Below are 18,423 nucleotides of genomic sequence, written 5' to 3' on the forward strand. Positions count from 1 at the left end.
ACTATTATTCAACCACAGTTACGCTATGCTTTGGCTTGTTTTTGAATGTAATTCTTGGTTATAGAAGCTTATTAAATAGGTTTCAATGTACTGTTTATATTGTTTGTTGCGGGTAATGAACAATGAGTGTGTCAAGAGGAGCAGGATCGTCTGTGAATAACTCACTCACACATTTTTTTTTTATTTCAGTTAATTGTCCAACCTATTTTGAAAACGGGTCAGACAGTATCTGTTGGCTGTTGAAGATATGTCCCGGCCTCCACCGATCATCTTCAGCAACCCTGAAGAGCACATTCATTTAGAAGTTAGCATGGAGTGAAAGGGTAATACGTGGCTTTCCACGGATGCGTGCAAATGATACAATTCCTGATTTGAATAGAAAGCATATAACGGCGTGAAGCTATACATATTACGGATGACAGATATATGGTGTTCAACTTCCTGGTAGGGAGTACCGGTCTGACAGCAGTATGACATATCCTAATACAGTCCAAAATGGACATTTTGTTGGATCTAAAGGAGGTTCTAAGAAGAGATTGAAAATGCAGAAAAGATGAATTAAAAAGAAGCATTCAGGTGAAATAGGCTGAACAAGGTGAGATTGTTAAGCAAGGCATCGCTGCTCAGCTTGGAGCTTCCAACCTCTCACAAACATCCTGAGGCTCATGGAACTAAAAAGTCCAGAAATGAGCCGGGGGGATCCCATTGGCTGTCCGTCAAGACCCGGGACCATCCTGAACCCAAATGAAACTTGATACTGGTGCAGAGTGCGGCCCCATGACCGTCAGATGTCACCCGCTAGAGAAGAAACATCTTCAAAAGGCCTGGTCTCCTCCAAAGTTTGGACATTTAAAAGTGGAAGAAAGTGTTCTTCTCCCTAGACGGTCCATCCGATGTTACTGGCATGACAAGAAGATCCCATCTGAGATGTTTTCCACCACTACCATCGTTCAGTGGATCAATGGAGCTTCAAGGTGACTCTGTTGGACCATCCTGCGTCTTCCTCTTCTTCCCCATCTCAGCCTATTTCACTTGAATTCTTATTTTTGCATGTGCATGTAGAACCTCCTTAAGCTCCAACGCTGTAGACCGTGGATACGAAGTGCTGAGGAGGACATGGTCTTCTATTCTACTTTGATGTGATGAGATGATGAAATGTTTGGGACGCATGAATGTGTCCGAGTGTGATGATCTGCTGCAACGTATACAAAAAAAAAGTGTGAAAGATTCAATCTCTGCTGATTTGGGGATTCCATCAAAAGGCGTGCATCGCATGTTTGAGGGTTTTCAAATACTTTAAGAGCGCTTGAGTTCGTCCTGGGTGCTGCGAGCGCATCAGATCATGCTGGGCGACGCGCTGTAGAGGACGACGTCGCCGACCACCCGCAGCAGGGTGACGTCCTCCAGGCCGCCCACGCGGTGCTCGTACTCAAGCAGGTGGCTGCCGTCTACGGCCACCTTGAACATGTCCTCCTCCACCAGGATCTTCAGCTGCGTGCAGAAGGGGACACAAAGGGTACGCCATCATTACCAGACAATAAACATGGCAGCATAAATCCCAACATTAAAATACCTCTCTGGTCACCAATCATTTAAAAATGAGGCAAGGTTACCTGGACTGTTTGGGTGAGCAAATCAAGCGCTCCGTTTTTCATGGCATGGTTTAACACCACAATACTAAATTCTAACTACATTATAGGCATGGTGGGTCCCTTTAACAACAATGTTCCACTCCCGTCCCACAGGTGGCGGTAATGCACACTTCCAACATGCATCAGATTACAATTGAATGCATCCCATAATCAGTTCACAGTTCCACATGTCCAAAAGGAGTAGAAAGAATCAGTAACTGTTACATTTGTTCACTTCCTGCTTTCCTAATATATATTTTTTTTTAAATTTGATTGTATTATATTTAAAAAAATGTTATTCATTCATTTTTTTTTTCATTTAATTAAAAATTTTTTTTGTCATGTACCAAAGTACAAGGTGATATGACCATACAATGACATAATGGGTACTATAGTAACCGTCAATATAGTGATACTTCATGCCCAAAAGGAGTAGGAAGAAGCAAAGCTTATTAAATCCTACCCCTCCATCTGGTACTTTTACAATCACTAACTGTTACATTTGTTCACTTCCTGCTTTCCTAATATATATATATATATTTAACTTTATTTTATTATATTTAAAAAAATGTTATTCATTTTTTTTTCATTTAATTGTTTTAAACATTTTTTTGTCATGTACCAAAGTACAAGGTGATATGACCATACAATGACATAATGGGTACTATAGTAACCGTCAATATAGTGATATATATATATATAGCACTTCATGTCCAAAAGGAGTAGGAAGAAGCAAAGCTTATTAAATCCTACCCCTCCATCTGGTACTTTTACAATCACTAACTGTTACTGTATTTGTTCAGGCATTGCGTAATTATACCATATTATATTATTTTTTATACCATATTATACCATTTTATCTGTGTTGTAAGATTTTACTGTAATAATGAGTACTTTTGGTTGAAATCATCATTTTAGAAGATGAAATCATCATTTTTGTGATTTTTTTCCCGTGATTTCTGCCACCTTGTGGCCTTTTTTATGACATATAATTGCTCTGAAGTGAAATCCATCAGTACCGTGTTGCGTCATCATCTCGTTTTCCCCTTTGTGTCTGTCAGCCAATCACAACATAGCAACCCACATCGACTTGGCGTACCTCAAAACGTTGACCAGGAACAAATGGGAAATGTCCGCCCCTTTCCTCCGGCCCCCAACATCCGCCAATGTTGGAATTCCTAACGATCGTCTGCTCGCTAAATCGAGGATTTAAGTGAAAGACCACGTCTGGTCCTTTGATGAAGTCAATGTGGAACCTGCAGAAGGGAACAGCTAATCAATACGAGACAAAACTGCAAGTATATGTTTAAGCATACACACACACACACACACACACACACACCGGTTAGCGGCAGGAAGAGGCTCCCCAACAATTGTGATGACAAGACGGGGAAGAATTCCAGCATGGAGTGGGAGGTCATACGGCATCATCTGTAATAAAACAAAGATTGGATATTTCAGATGATGACTTTCCAAGATAAAGCTTGACATAAGTAGAGTGACGTACGGTCACCCTACTTGTGGGTTATTCCATCCTCATGTCACACTTCAAACAGCGACAAATCAAAAGAAAGATTAAAATAAGAGTATTTTAATAAAGAATACAATAGTACATGTCATAGGGGTACGAGTACTGTATATTGAGAGAGAAGTATGAAAGATCTTTTAGTGCAGTAGACAAAATAAGTCCATGAAATAAGTCCTGGCGCCCGATCCTCAAAGCATGCGTTGATTCTGGAAGACGTGTCCTTGTCCCACTGACAAGAAGTGGACATCATTTAAAGGGTGGATAATATCTGGGCTGCAAGACAAAAACACAACATCTATTTGGACGTCTTTGGATTTTCACAACAACAACAACATTCCACACCCTGCAGAGAAGCCAGCAACACCACAGGAAACACCAGCATACTCTTGGGTATATATGCCTGATATCCACACAATGTAGGTCTGATATCTACTCAGTGATAGGTGTGGTGTCAAACATCTCCAACTCTTTCAATGTCCGCTCTCATTGAGACGGCTGTGTCTTCCAGCACAAAAAGCGAGGAATCCACTCTTCCGTCTGTGAGTGACGCTGAGAATAGCATCTAGTGAGACGTGGTGTTAGTCCGCCATATAAATATAGTTTAGCATGTTAGCAGCTGGTCGGCACGGCGGTCGAGTGGTTAGCGCGCAGACCTCACAGCTAGGAGACCAGGGTTCAATTCCACCCTTCACCCTCGGCCATCTCTGTGTGGAGTTTGCATGTTCTCCCCGTGCATGCGTGGGTTTTCTCCGGGTACTCCGGTTTCCTCCCACATTCCAAAAACATGCTAGGTTAATTGGCCACTCCAAATTGTCCATAGGTATGAATGTGAGTGTGAATGGTTGTTTGTCTATATGTGCCCTGTGATTGGCTGGCCACCAGTCCAGGGTGTACCCCGCCCGAAGACAGCTGGGATAGGCTCCAGCACCCCCCGCGACCCTCGTGAGGAAAAGCGGCAGAAAATGAATGAATGAATGAATGTTAGCTGCTGGGCGGCACGGTGGTCGAGTGGTTAGCGCGCAGACCTCACAGCTAGGAGACCAGGGTTCAATTCCACCCTCGGCCATCTCTGTGTGGAGTTTGCATGTTCTCCGGGTACTCTGTTTTCCTCCCACATTCCAAAAACATGCTAGGTTAATGTGAGTGTGAATGGTTGTTTGTCTATATGTGCCCTGTGATTGGCTGGCGACCAGTCCAGGGTGTACAACGCCTCTCGAAGACAGCTGGGATAGGCTCCAGCACCACCCGCGACCCTCGTGATGGAAAAAGCGGTAGAAAATGAATGAATGAATGTTAGCTGCTGCAATAACAATATGGCATTTAGCATCAAAATAGACACTTCCCATGACGACTGTTAGCTAGCTCATATTAATTGCTTTTCTTGCGTTAGAATGCACCGAAAAGGGAAATAAATATGTGTTCATGTTTTACATAAGGATTGGGAATGATGGGCAACATTGCCCAAAAATTGTGCGCTTCCCCTTTAAGTCAAGGCACTACAGGAAGACAATTAAAGTAAAAGTACTAAGCAAGTGCTGACTGAAAAAGGCAGTAATAGACAAACAAGAGGAGCTTGATGACTTTGCATGGATTTGCTTCTTATCTGGCGATATTTCCATCCAAAGCGTTAAAGGTTTTGCGTGTTGGTAAAGACTGTTAAGTTAACAAACGAGTGGAGGCCATCATGGCCGAGCCAGTGGCACCACATACACCATTGGAGCTGTGTTTTTTTCACGTATCAAACAAATAGCTTTGCCGGGCTGTCACATTGGTAGCTCAATAGCTAGCTGGAGAGAGGGTTAACCCTAGCCTGGCTCAGGGGTCTGCAAACTGCGGCCTCTTATTCCTGCATTTTTAATAGCCAAGTGGATGAGCTGTGAAAGAGTGAAATATCCAACTCACTGCAAGTAAGTGAATGCATCTAGACCAGGGGTGGACAAACTTTTTGACTCGCATTGATATGACAAAATTTACGGGGGGGGGGGGGGGGGGGGGGGGACTATATATTTTACACGTAACAGTCCACCTGGTATTATTGTATCTGTAAAATTGTCACGCAATCTGCTATTATTATTTATTATTTTATATTTATATATTTTAAAAATAATAAAATATAATAATTACAATAAAATTAAAATAATAATCATTATATTATTATGTAAAATATGCAAATATAACAATAATATTATATATAATTAATATAATAATTAGCATTAATATAATAATTATAATAATCATAATAGTTCTAATAATAATTATAATAATCTAAGCATAATAATAATAATAATAATTATTATTATTATAATTATTATTATTATTATAATTATTATTATTATTATGTGCTTGTGTCCCTTTTTTTTTAGGAGCACTTTGTAAACAACAGACCATGTCAAAAAACGAAATTGATAAAACCATCAAAAGGTTGGCTCAGGCCATGATGCCAGGTTGTATGTTGAGTTTAAATTAAATACTTTTGAAAGATTGGGCATTACGTTGGGTATTCAAACACTTGGCGGGCCGGATGTGGCCCCCGGGCCGTAGTTTGCCCACCCCTGATCTAGACTGTGACCGCTGATGAGATGAGCAAGGGAAGTGGAGGATTGACACCAACAGGTAAGCTAGCCATGCAGGTGGAAGTCAATGTATGCTTTCATCAATACTGTCTTCACCGGGCGGTCCTTGAACACACCATGTGCGAGAACAGATTCAGACTTTCTGCACACACCGACGTGTACTCATGTTAGCATCACGCCATGACATGTGTGCTCAGCAATTAGCCTGTGCCTTTCTTTTCATCATGACTAGCTTTATTTTGTAGTTGGGCAACGTGGCCCTTAGCATGTATCGGGATATTTTTGGGATGGATCACCATGTGACCATATAATACAACACACAATTTCAATCAGTCTTGTATAAAAAAAACTACAAAGCTAAAGCCACATACTGCCATGAAATAGACAAATGTACTATGTATTGCTAAAGTGGCTAAGTGCCATTTTCCCGAGTGAATCCTAAAGGGATTAATAAACTGGCACAGTAACTGCGCTTTTACTTTGAAGGTCTGGAGGAGGAGTTGGGTAGTCATGGGGTCAAGATAAAGTCATCCAGAATGCTAGCATGCTAAACTAAGCCAATGTACTAGCTTCCGTTCACGGCACACTTCACTGGTGTTTAGCGCCATTTCTAGTTTAGTTTGGGAGAAGGCGGATTAGTCTTTATAGTGAGAGTGGTCCGCGAGTAAATACTTCTCAGCCTCTTTCAGAATGCTACATGACAACCTGCTAAGGGTCTCCAATGTGATTTCACCCTTGAAGGATTTCCATGAACAGTATTTGAATAATTGCCTGGCATGATGAATGCATGCGATTTGAATGTGGCTCATAACGGAACACAAATCATGATGCAAAATTCCACTTCATTTCTCATATAAAAATGGCCGTCCCAGCTGACCTGATGAGCACACCGAGTTTGGAAGACTTCCACAAGCGTCAGCAGATCTTCACACCAGGTGAGTGGTTACACAACTTTCTGATTTCTGGTGACTACTTTGGTAATTCTCACATTGTTGGATTTGATTAAAATGTGGACGCTTAAAATGTTATCCATTTCTTTGGATTTCAGGCAACCTTCCTCCCGGCAAGCATGTCTGTCTCAGAAAGCAAGAAAGTGGCTGCTCTGGGTCAGCCCTTCACCTTGGGAATGCTCTACAATGCCTGCAAAGATGAACTCATCCCGGGTATGACTTATGCACTTTTTTTTTTTTAAATCCCTCAACTTTCTGTAATAGGGCGGCACGGTGGTCTAGGGATTAGCGCGCAGACCTCACAGCTAGGAGACCAGGGTTTAATCCCACCCTCGGGCATCTCTGTGGAGATGCAATCTCTCTGGAGTTTGCATGTTCTCCCTGTGCATGCGTGGGTTTTCTCCGGGTACTCCGGTTTCCTCCCACATTCCAGGTTAATTGGCGACTCCAAATTGTCCATAGGTATGAATGTGAGTGTGAATGGTTGTTTGTCTATATGTGCCCTGTGATTGGCTGGCGACCAGTCCAGGGTGTACCCTGCCTTACGCCCGAAGACAGCTGGGATAGGCTCCAGCACCCCCCGCGACCCTCGTGAGGAAAAAGCGGTAGAAAATGAATGAATGAATGAATGAATGAACTTTCTGTAATCTTACCGAGTTCTGACGTGTGAAAACGGTTGTGATTTATTGGTTAAGAATAAATGAGTACACTGCCCTGGATGAATGATGAAAAACACACATCTTGCTCAGAGAATCACTCAAATCAGAAAATTTCCTCAATTCCAAAGAAAGTAATAATAATTATCACATACTACAGTATTAATTGGCCCTGTACCCTAGAAACCGCCCATGAATGATACGGGAAAAGGTCGAAATGATACTGTGTCAAAGCCCAGGGCAGTGATACTGATAAAATATAGAGTTTAACCATGTCCAGTATCAGCCCCCGTAGCTGTCCACTCAGAGCGCACTGCTCTGGTATCGTGCCCGTGAAACAACCAATCAGAGAACAGCGCACGAGTGCTTAGTGCCTAGTGCTTCTCCAGTCACCAAAAAACCCAAACTTGATTAATGGAACTTTAATTGTCAGACGTTGATAAGATAAGACTGTTGATAAAATATTATTGTTGAAATATTTTTGTAATTGTTGTGTTTACACTGTTTCGATATAATACATGTAGTAAACTGAACATTTTGGTCTCGGCTGATACTGACACTTGGGGGCATGATACCTGGCCTCATACCAGACAAACCACGTGATAACCTATAATTATCACATGGTTTGACAGATATCAGGCCAGGTATCATACTGGCACGTGGGGGCATGATACCTGGGCCTGATACCAGACAAACCATGTGATGATCTTATTATCACATACTATTTAATCGTGAGCTTATTATCACGTACTATTTAATCAAAAGATCATTTTGTTTCCAGAATATTTTCAGTTTATTACATGTATTATATCTAAACAGTGTAAACACAATAATCGCAAAAATATTTCAAGAATACTTTCTACCAGTCTTGAGGTCGCCCTTGGTTTTCCGACATGTATTTGCATTTTTAGTTTTTTCGATCATTTCAAGAGTGTACTCCTCATTAATGGTGATAAAACGTTCAATTTCTAATATTCTGTTTGCTATTTTTCCCCTATTTTTTCCCATGTTGACAGAGCACAGACGGCAGCAAAACAAACGCTGTTCACTGTTCTCTGATTGGTTGTTTCACGGGCATGGATACCAGAGCAGCGCGCTCTGAGTGGACAGCTACGGGGGCTGATACTGAACATGGTTAAACTCTATATTTTATTAGTATCACTGCCCTGGGCTTTGACACAGTATCATTTTGGCCTTTTCCCGTATCATTCATGGGCGGTTTCTAGAGTACAGGGCCAATTAATACTGTAGTATGTGATAATGCTAGTTTATCACATACTACAGTATAATGCAGTTATACTGCTAATGCTGCTAGAATCAGCTACTGATACTGACACTTGGGGGGGCATGATACCTGGCCTGATACCAGACAAACCATGTGATAACCTCTAAGTACAGCAGCTGAAAGTGACTGACTGTCCTCCAACTTTCATGATAGAGGAAATATGATGAACTCTCAAGCATTCCAAGTCCAAGCATGTTTATGGGGTAGACCAGGGGTGGGCAAACTACGGCCCGGGGGCCACATCCGGCCCGCCAAGTGCTTGAATACGGCCCACCTGTTCTTTCCAAAGTATTTCATTTAAACTCAACATACAACCTGACATCAAGGCTTGAGCCTTAGTAATATAATTAATATATTATTAAATATTGACATTATTAATTATTGACATTATTAATAATTAATAATAATAATAAATAAAATAATAATTATTAATAATAATAGTAGGCGGCACGGTGGTCTAGGGGTTAGCGCACAGACCTCACAGCTAGGAGACCAGGGTTCAATTCCACCCTCGGGCATCTCTGTGTGGAGTTTGCATGTTCTCCCGGTGCATGCGTGGGTTTTCTCCGGGTACTCCGGTTTCCTCCCACATTCCAAAAACATGCTAGGTTAATTGGCGACTCCAAATTGTCCATAGGTATGAATGTGAGTGTGAATGGTTGTTTGTCTATATGTGCCCTGTGATTGGCTGGCAACCAGTCCAGGGTGTACCCCGCCTTACGCCCGAAGACAACTGGGATAGGCTCCAGCACCCCCCGCGACCCTCGTGAGGAAAAGCGGTAGAAAATGAATGAATGAATGAATAATAATAGTAATTATTATTAATAATACTAAATAAAAAGATATTGAATAATAATAATTATTATTATTGTTATTATAATACATTTAATTTATAACACACTTTACATCAAATAAATCATCTCAAAGTGAACATATAGCAGATTGCATGACACTTTTACATGTAAAACGTGTGTAAAATATATGTGTAAAAATTGACCGTTACGTGTAAAATATTATATAGTCTGGCCCCCCCGTCAATGTTGTTAAATCAATGCGGCCCACAAGTCAAAAAGTTTGCCCACCCCTGGGGTAGACACAGATTGAAATAATGGGGTACAAGCCAGTGCCTTGTTGTGTCAGTCCCAAGCCTGGATAAATACAGAGGGTTTTGCCAACACAAATATGCAAATTATAAAAAATCAGACAAAGCACTAGCTTACTCTACTACTCTTACAGGTTTCTCTCTGTGGGATACGGCAACCCTGGAAAGCCACACCACTGAAACTGCGCAAAAAAGCAGTTCTTTTAAGATTACGGCTTCTGACACCATCGAATCAAGGTCTTCTCTGATGGATATTGAAGCTTCTCTGAAGCTCAGTTTCTTGGGTGGGCTCATTGAGGTTGGAGGATCTGCCAAATACCTGAATGACCAAAAGCAATTCAAGAACCAGAGCAGAGTGACCTTTCAGTATAAAGCGACCACCAACTTCAAACAGCTTTCTGTGCTTGCTCTTGGACAACTGAACAGCCAACAAAAAGAAATCATCGAGAAAGGCAAGGCGACGCATATAGTCACTGGCATCCTTTATGGGGCGAATGCCGTCTTTGTGTTCGACAGCGAGAAGTTGGAATCCAGCCGTGTTCAAGATATCCAGGGCAACATGGAAGCTGTGATCAAAAAGATTCCTTTACTGAGCATTGAAGGCAGCGCTCGGTTACATCTATCTGAAGAAGAACAAGCACTGACCAACAAGTTCAGCTGTAAGTTCTTTGGGGACCTTATCCTTGAAACAAATCCTGCCACATTTACTGATGCGATCAAAGCCTACCGTGAGCTTCCAGCGCTACTGACGCAAAAGGACAACAGCGGTCCTCTGGTTGTCTGGCTGTACCCTCTGAATTTATTGTACGCCCAGGCTCCGACGCTGATCGGAGACCTCAGCATTTCCCTGGCAAGGCAAATTCAAACTGCTATGGAAGACGGAAACGAAGTGGAAATGAGATGCAATGACAGCTTGCATAGCAGTACCGCACAGGAATTCACCGTAATTCACAAAAATTTAGATAGTTTTAAAAAACTGTGTTCTTTTTACACATCTTCAATCAAACTCCTGTTGGCAAAGAGCCTACCAAGTATCCGTGACGGCAAACAAGACGAGAGCGCCTTAGCAAAAGTACTAAGCGACCGTGAAAAGTCTCCATTCAATCAAGAAAACCTAAACAAGTGGTTGGACGCCAAAGAACGAGACATCAATGTCGTTTGGTCCTGTGTTGAGATGATACTACGTGAATCAAACGCCAGTGTCGTCAGCACTCCATCCGAATTGGATCGAGCGGTTCTTGCGCCGGGCGTCACAAATGTTCTTGTCTATGTTTTCACCAACTTAGACACCGCAGACACTTTCCTGGAGGCAATGGCCAGATACTTAGATACATCCCAATTCCAAGAAAGCAGTGAAACCAAAGCGTCCTTCACAGACGCTGATATCACCCAAATGAGAGAAGATGTCCAAACGTTCCTTAAATACGCTAAACCTCTGAAGCACAGCAGCAGTGTCAAGTTCCTCATAACTGCTCTAACAAATAAGAACTACAAGGCGTCGACCATCTACCATTACAAGGATGGTCTTCTCGTCAGTGACAAGTTCATAGTTCCATCCCTCCCGGCACTTGACAACGTCACAGACAGAAATGAAGTCATCTGGCGTAAGTGTAATTGTGTACTGCACTTTCCACTACAATTGTACAGTAAACCTCGGATATATCGGACTCGGATATATCGGAAATTCGCTCACAACGGACAGATAAAAAAGAACCGATTTTTCTGTAATGCATTTCCAATAAAAATTCATTGCATATATCGGATTTTTTATAACGGATTTCGCCTATTTCGGATAAAATCTCCAGTCCCGTTCCAATGCATTTCCATTAAAATTCCCTCGCATATATCGGATGGCCGCATCGTGGCGCTCCGATTCGCTGAATCGTGACAGGCCGCTATACGAAGTCATTTTCAGCGTTTGCAGCGTTGCCTGCGCGTCCAGGTACATTGGAAACATAGTCAAGGAAGTGCCTTTTTATAACGGATAAAATCCGATTTACGCATATACCGGATATAAATCCGATATATGCGTAAAACGGACATTTTCCGGTATACGCATATAACGGATTTCGCTTATATCGGACAAAACCAGTGGGAACAATTGAATCCGATATATCCGAGGTTTACTGTAGTTGTAAACTACAATTTCTAAAATACTTTTATTTTTCTTCTAGATGCTATCGATCTCACATTGGACGAAAATACCGTCAACACAAACCTCACTCTGTCTGGGAACAAAAGGGTGACAAACAGCAGTGCCAGCTTATATTCTTCTAACTCAGAGAGGTTCATCGATCAACCTCAAGTTCTCTGCAAAGAAGGGATGACTGGTCGTCATTACTGGGAGGTTGAGTGGAGGGGAGAAATTTATGTAGCGGTTGCACGTGCTGAAGCTCCCAGGAAAGGTTATGACCACTGGCCACTATATGCAAGGTTTGGAGATGCCGTCCGTTCCTGGGCAATTCGAGTAAAGCATGACTGGCAATATGCCTTGGGAGCCATGGGTGTGTTTTCCGATAAATTTTCCCTGTCTGGCATACAAAAGATTGGAGTGTTTCTGGACTGGCCAGGTGGCGCTCTTGCCTTCTATGGCGTCTCTGGAAACAACATGAAACACTTGTTAACCTTGGAGATGTACTATAAAGAACCCATTTATGCAGGTTTCGGAGTATTTGACAAACACGGTTATGCTATGCTGTCGTTTTAGATACTGCCGCATTTTGATTGTATTATCAGCTATGCAACTCTTTTAGATTGGCTTGTTGCAAACAGCTTTGTAGTTGTTCAAATCCCTGCCTTTCGGACTGAAGTCGAGGAACAGTACGGTGTAGCACGGGGGGGTACTCATTATGTCCATCGCAGAGGTCATTAGTATGGATGTCCTCATTTATCGGCAGCCGATCCAGTGTACGTATTTTCGAAGATAATATCGGATTCCGCCTCGAGAGCGGGCCGATCCGGTTGCCGCATCATGTTAGTAAAAGTAACACACATAACAACATGGTATGTGTCGCGATGCGACTCCCGCCACCTGGAAGACATGTCCGCCGTGTACGCTGGTGAAGGTACTTTATCGTTGGATGTTGGATATTAGGCTCCATAGATAGAGCATCGATTGGAACCAGTTCTGACATTTCAATTCTCCTGGAACCGTTGACTTTTTTTTAAACTTCTGGTGCTTATGTGGGCAGCACGGCGGTCTAGTGGTTAGCGCGCAGACCTCACAGCGAGGAGACCAGGGTTCAATTCCACCGTTTTTGCATGTTCTCCCCGTGCATGCGTGGGTTTTCTCCGGGTACTCCGGTTTCCGCATTCCATAAACATGCTAGGTTAATTAGCCACTCCAAATTGTCCATAGGTATGAATGTGAGTGTGAATGGTTGTTTGTCTATATGTGCCCTGTGATTGGCTGGCCACCAGTCCAGGGTGTACCCCGCCTCTCGCCCGAAGACAGCTGGGATAGGCTCCAGCATCCCCCGCGACCCTTGTGAGGAAAAGCGGTAGAAAATGAATGAATGATTGAATGATGCTTATGTTGGGTGATAATATTTGTATTCATCCATTTCAACCACGGACAGTGTGCGATGGCATTTGCTAGTTTGGCTGAAATTGTGCAAAAAAATGAGGATTGCCCAAAAAAGGATGCATAACAATAAATAATATGGATCTTATGCCAGCATTATAGCACCTACCAAATGATACATTATACAGTGAATGTGTATTCTGAATCATAAGACTCTCCAACACATGAACAGGATATGCGTCATTGTTTTTTCAGAAGTTTTTAAAAAATACTCATCATTTGTCAAAATGTAATCCTATAAAAAGACTAAATATTTATGTTCATGTTCAATGCTTCGATATTTTTTACCTGGTTATTAGTAAGTAATTCACAAAAAGGTCATATCATTTAAAATAAAACATAGAGAAAGACATTTCATTTAAGAACTTTGGTTAGCTCCCTCATTTCAAATCATACAAACTTTTTATGACCCTCCCCTCTGAAAAGAATCAGAATCATTAGGAACCCAAATCTAAAAGAGGAATCGGATACACGGAAATTGAAACGATATCCAACCCTAGGTACCAGGATGCGGTCTTCTCCTTCGCGTCCACATCTCTCGTTCCCTCTTCCACCTGCTCACCCCCCCCAACCCCCCAGATCGCACCTCCACGTGACACCACCCCTTCTCTCCTTCACACCACAGTCAGGGTATTTGGAAGTAAACAAGCGCTTAGGTTGCTGTGGCGCTAAGGTCAGTGTCCATGTGGGGAGCCAAACCTCATTCTGTTATCATTCTACAAAAGGCCGTGGATTGCCGACCACTTAAGAGCCTAATGGTGTGGTGGAATATGGGCTCATGAAAAGTAATAGTGGTTTTCAACAAGGTTGAGCACCCCTGGTCTGGCACGTTTATTAAGCTCCATTCTGGTTTTAGCAGCGTCTTGGACAGAAGCTAGCAAATAATATGTTTAACAGTAACTTTGAATCTACACAGTAGTAGAATAGAGTAAGTTAAGAATCTTTTAAGGAGTAGTATTGCTTGGGTATTGTGTGAATACACGGTGACATAGTTGAATTAGCATCTCCATTATGCTCTACAAGGCTCTAAGGAACTTTCCACCAATGTTGTTTCCATGGTGTCCCGACACCAGTCCCAAGTGGATTCATCTATATCCCGTGGCCATGTGCAGCTAATCCGTGTGATCAGTATCAGTCCAGAACGCCCAATCCCAAAGACGTATTGTCATTAAATTGTCATAGCTAATGGTGTTATAATTGGAAATAAATGGTTATGTTCATGTAAAACAAGGGTGGTTGTCTTGTTGATGTACATATATATATATATAGTATATGAGCAGTCCAGGGTGTACCCCACTGCTCACCTGAAGACAGCTGGGATAGGCTCCAGCATACCCACGACTCTCATGAGGATAAACGGTATAGAAAATAAATGGATATATAGCATATAAAGTATACACATTCATACAATATATGACTGAACATGGTTTGAAAGTGTGGTGATCACAAGTAATGACATGCAGCAGAAACCCTGTGATATCCACAGTGATATCAAAACTGCAGGTCTGATATTGCCGGTGTCTGCCTGAGATCAATATTGTATGCCTGATATCTGCAGTGTGGACCTAGTATCGGCATTGTGTGGTATCAAGAGCGGATTCCCCTTCAACTGTTTCCACCAAGCGGTTTACATCCTGACGATGGATAATATGTTGATGTCATTATGACAGGTATCATCATATGTATCATTGAAGGGTATGACGTCATTATGACAGGTATCATCATGTGTATCATTGAAGGGTATGATGTCATTATGACAGGTATCACCATATGTATCATTGAAGGCTATGATGTCATTGTGACAGGTATCATATGTATCATTGAAGGGTATGATGTCATTATGACATATCATCATATGAATCATTGAAGGGTATGATGTCATTATGACATATCATATGAATCATTGAAGGGTATGATGTCATTATGACAGGTATCATCATATGTATCATTGAAGGATATGATGTCATTATGACATATCATCATATGAATCATTGAAGGGTATGATGTCATTATGACATATCATATGAATCATTGAAGGGTATGATGTCATTATGACAGGTATCATATGTATCATCAAAGGGTATGATGTCATTATGACAGATATCATCATATGTATCATTGAAGGGTATGATGTCATTATGACATATCATATGAATCATTGAAGGGTATGATGTCATTATGACAGGTATCATATGTATCATCAAAGGGTATGATGTCATGACAGATATCATATGTATCATTGAAGGGTATCATGTCATTATGACATATCATATGAATCATTGAAGGGTATGATGTCATTATGACAGGTATCATGTATCATCAAAGGGTATGATGTCATTATGACAGGTATCATGTATCATCAAAGGGTATGATGTCATTATGACAGGTATCATCATATGTATCATCAAAGGGTATGATGTCATTATGACAGGTATCATATGTATCATTGAAGGGTATAACGTCATTATGACAGGTATCATCATATGTATCATTGAAGGGTATGATGTCATTATGACAGGTATGATTGAAGGGTATGATGTCATTATGACAGGTATCATCATATGTATCATTGAAGGGTATGATGTCATTATGACAAGTATCATATGTATCATTGAAGGGTATGATATCATTATGACAGGTATCATATGTATCATTGAAGGGTATGATGCCATTATGACAGGTATCATCATATGTATCATTGAAGGGTATGATATCATTATGACAGGTATCATATGTATCATTGAAGGGTATGATATCATTATGACAGGTATCATCATATGTATCATTGAAGGGTATGATGAGGCAGACCTTGAACCCACGACTGTCACGTGCGCCGTCATCCAGGCCGTATGAAGTCAGGTTACCATGGCAATAATGCCACACCCCACTCTATTGGGGAGGAGATGATGTGTGGTGGTACGTCATATTTGAGTAATCGATGCACCCCTAATCATCTCCCTCCCCCTTTGGAGAGACCAGGTGCTGGAAAAGGAACGCTCCTAGCCATGGTACCACTTCTGACCCGCTTCTAGCACACCGCTTTGATAAAAGACAGGCTTCGCTAGACATCTTAAAATAAACCTGTCAGCTGCGGAGGCGGGAGCTGTACGTGTGATCATTTACTTGCCGCACCGGCACCGTGATGACTCGAGCTGAACCGCTTGGTGGAAACACGTCATCATAAAAACAAAAGTCAAAGTCTGTCACCAAGAAATTCCATGAAAACTCCTCCACCCAAAGCCATGAAAAGCAGCTGATGTCAGCCTGAAGTGTACTTACCAGCATGTTTCCTGGAGAACCCGCAGGGCCGACACCAGGACCGAAGGGGCCTGGGGCAGGTGGGAAACCTCCACCTGCTGACCCCCATGATCCAGGAGGAATAGGGGGAAAGCCTGCACCAGGGAATGCTGGGAAAGAGCCTGGACCGGCTGGAGGAGGGAAAGCCCCCGGACCCCCTGGTCCGTACATACCGTTACCACCAGGGGGGTAGTTACCTGGGAGAGGCATGTTTGGATAAGGCCCAGGAGGCGCTCCAGGACCAGAGGGGAAGGGTCCAGATGGATAAGAAACGGGGCCTCCGGGAAGCTGTCCCGGAGCTCCTTCAGGTGGATAAGCCCCAGGGAATTGACCTGGTGCTCCAGGACCAGAAGGATACTGCCCTGGAGCCCCAGGCGCTGGGGGATATTGTCCAGGTACGCCAGGAGCAGACGGGAAACCACCAGGTGCCGAGGGAGGTCCCGGGTAGTGGCCTGGGGCTCCAGGGCTGGACGGGAACGGGAAGGGACCCGGAGCGCCCGGACCACATCCACCCGGGTAACCGGAGGGAGCGGAGGGCTGGGTGGGCGCTCCGGGGGCAGAGGCGGGCCATCCCGGGTTGGAAGAATGTGGAGGATTGTTGGCAGGAGCGGATGGGTTGGTGTTGCCTTGTGTTTTGGCCTGGCTAGGGGTGCTGTCTCCCAAAGCGTCTGACAGCTAACAAACAAGAAAAGACGTCTTCAGTCAACATCACACGCACACTGCTGGACGAGAAAACTGGACAAATACTCACAGAGAAATCTGCCATGACCTGAAAGAAAACAAACAGTGAATTGGGTAGCTGTCAACCAGGAGGGAGTGTCACATGAGGAACGGCGCACTCAATCTTTCCATTCTCTAATAATGACCAACAAAATCCACTTAGCATACACTCACCGGAAATACACACACACAAACAAAGCTATGCTAATTACTGCAAAACACCGAAGGCTATTTCTTTCTTTTAACAACTAGCTAACTTGCTAGCATCTTGACAGCTAGCTGTGTGATGTCCTAACAACTAGCTAGCTTCTTAGCTATGTTGTCTTTAAAAGCAAAACAAGAGTTGATAATAATAATAATAAAAAACTCACCGGATGAAAACCCCGAGTCTTGTCTGTTAAAAGTGAAAGCCGAGAGGAACAAGTGTATAGGCCGCAAGCTAGCTTCGCCTCGGCAGGCTGAAGTAGAACTACAAACAAGCTAGCGCGGCGTGCACGAGCAGCGACTCTTCAAACAGGAGGTGCGCGCGAGTGACGGTCGAGTATTGACCGAGTCGTTCAAAACTCGCGAGTTTTTTTTTTAAATTGAACTGAGACTCGTGGGTATCGTCTTTTCTAACACTTTCATTTACCCTGCCGCTGCTCGCTAAATTAACAGGGAAATGACAGTGACATGGCATTAATTGCGCAACTGCTACTCTAACTGCAATTGTATAAATATGACATCATACAAATTAGCTCTCCTTTACACTTCCTGTTCTGCTCACCAACATAGACTCACTCGCTCGAGTTTCACTGGTCCCCACTGAGCTCAAAAGTTGAGCCTCAATGACTCAATGAGTCGGGTAGGTGGACTTGTTGCGCATGTTCCAAGTTTCTCCGGTGACGTAGACGCCGCATTGAAGCTTAATCAAACGTGGGAGTCAGCGCCATATTGGATGTGGCAAGAAAGAACTGAACGCTACGTAATTCATGTTGTGAGTGGATTTGTACCAACCGCTTTACATTTAAAACGAGATCTCACGGGATTTACCTTTCACAGTGAAGACTGAGAAAATACTTTTGAAGGTATTTGGCCATTAAAACACAATTTGTGGTA

General features: G+C 42.7%; 2 protein-coding genes across 3 annotated transcripts; one reads left to right on the plus strand and one right to left on the minus strand.

Annotated features, from left to right (window-relative positions):
- Positions 1 to 57: 57 nt before the first annotated feature.
- On the minus strand, positions 58 to 18,117 carry lgals3a (lectin, galactoside binding soluble 3a). 2 transcript variants are annotated; one of them, XM_058057206.1, is made up of 7 exons: positions 17,697 to 18,117; positions 17,357 to 17,374; positions 16,588 to 17,280; positions 2,974 to 3,062; positions 2,731 to 2,887; positions 1,296 to 1,491; positions 58 to 281 (listed from the first exon to the last, which is right to left on the minus strand). In XM_058057206.1, the coding sequence occupies exons 2-6, from the start codon at positions 17,369 to 17,371 to the stop codon at positions 1,336 to 1,338; spliced, it is 1,110 nt and encodes a 369-aa protein (XP_057913189.1). In that variant the 5' UTR covers positions 17,372 to 17,374; positions 17,697 to 18,117; the 3' UTR covers positions 58 to 281; positions 1,296 to 1,335. The 2 variants fall into 2 exon arrangements, with proteins under 2 accessions (XP_057913189.1, XP_057913188.1); XM_058057205.1 differs by having other exon boundaries at positions 61 to 1,491; positions 17,697 to 18,116.
- LOC131107302 (neoverrucotoxin subunit alpha-like) lies at positions 6,608 to 14,507 on the plus strand. Its single transcript, XM_058057203.1, has 4 exons — positions 6,608 to 6,667; positions 6,781 to 6,895; positions 9,860 to 11,329; positions 11,900 to 14,507. The coding sequence occupies exons 2-4, from the start codon at positions 6,802 to 6,804 to the stop codon at positions 12,430 to 12,432; spliced, it is 2,097 nt and encodes a 698-aa protein (XP_057913186.1). The 5' UTR covers positions 6,608 to 6,667; positions 6,781 to 6,801; the 3' UTR covers positions 12,433 to 14,507.
- Positions 18,118 to 18,423: the final 306 nt, after the last annotated feature.

Source organism: Doryrhamphus excisus, chromosome 19 (assembly GCF_030265055.1).
Source record: "Doryrhamphus excisus isolate RoL2022-K1 chromosome 19, RoL_Dexc_1.0, whole genome shotgun sequence".
In the NCBI taxonomy this organism is placed as follows: domain Eukaryota; kingdom Metazoa; phylum Chordata; class Actinopteri; order Syngnathiformes; family Syngnathidae; genus Doryrhamphus; species Doryrhamphus excisus.

What these genes read in the sequence shown, in the direction of transcription:
- LOC131107302 (XM_058057203.1), top strand. Translation starts at nt 6,802, where the DNA reads ATGTCTGTCTCAGAAAGCAAGAAAGTGGCTGCTCTGGGTCAGCCCTTC. An exon ending in CAAAGATGAACTCATCCCGG is followed by an intron (nt 6,896 to 9,859) that starts GTATGACTTATG and finishes CTACTCTTACAG; the next exon opens with GTTTCTCTCTGTGGGATACG. An exon ending in CAGAAATGAAGTCATCTGGC is followed by an intron (nt 11,330 to 11,899) that starts GTAAGTGTAATT and finishes TTTTTCTTCTAG; the next exon opens with ATGCTATCGATCTCACATTG.
- lgals3a (XM_058057206.1), bottom strand. An exon ending in GTTCTCCAGGAAACATGCTG is followed by an intron (nt 3,063 to 16,587) that starts GTAAGTACACTT and finishes GTTTTATTACAG; the next exon opens with ATGATGCCGTATGACCTCCC. An exon ending in CCTCTTCCTGCCGCTAACCG is followed by an intron (nt 2,888 to 2,973) that starts GTGTGTGTGTGT and finishes TCCCTTCTGCAG; the next exon opens with GTTCCACATTGACTTCATCA.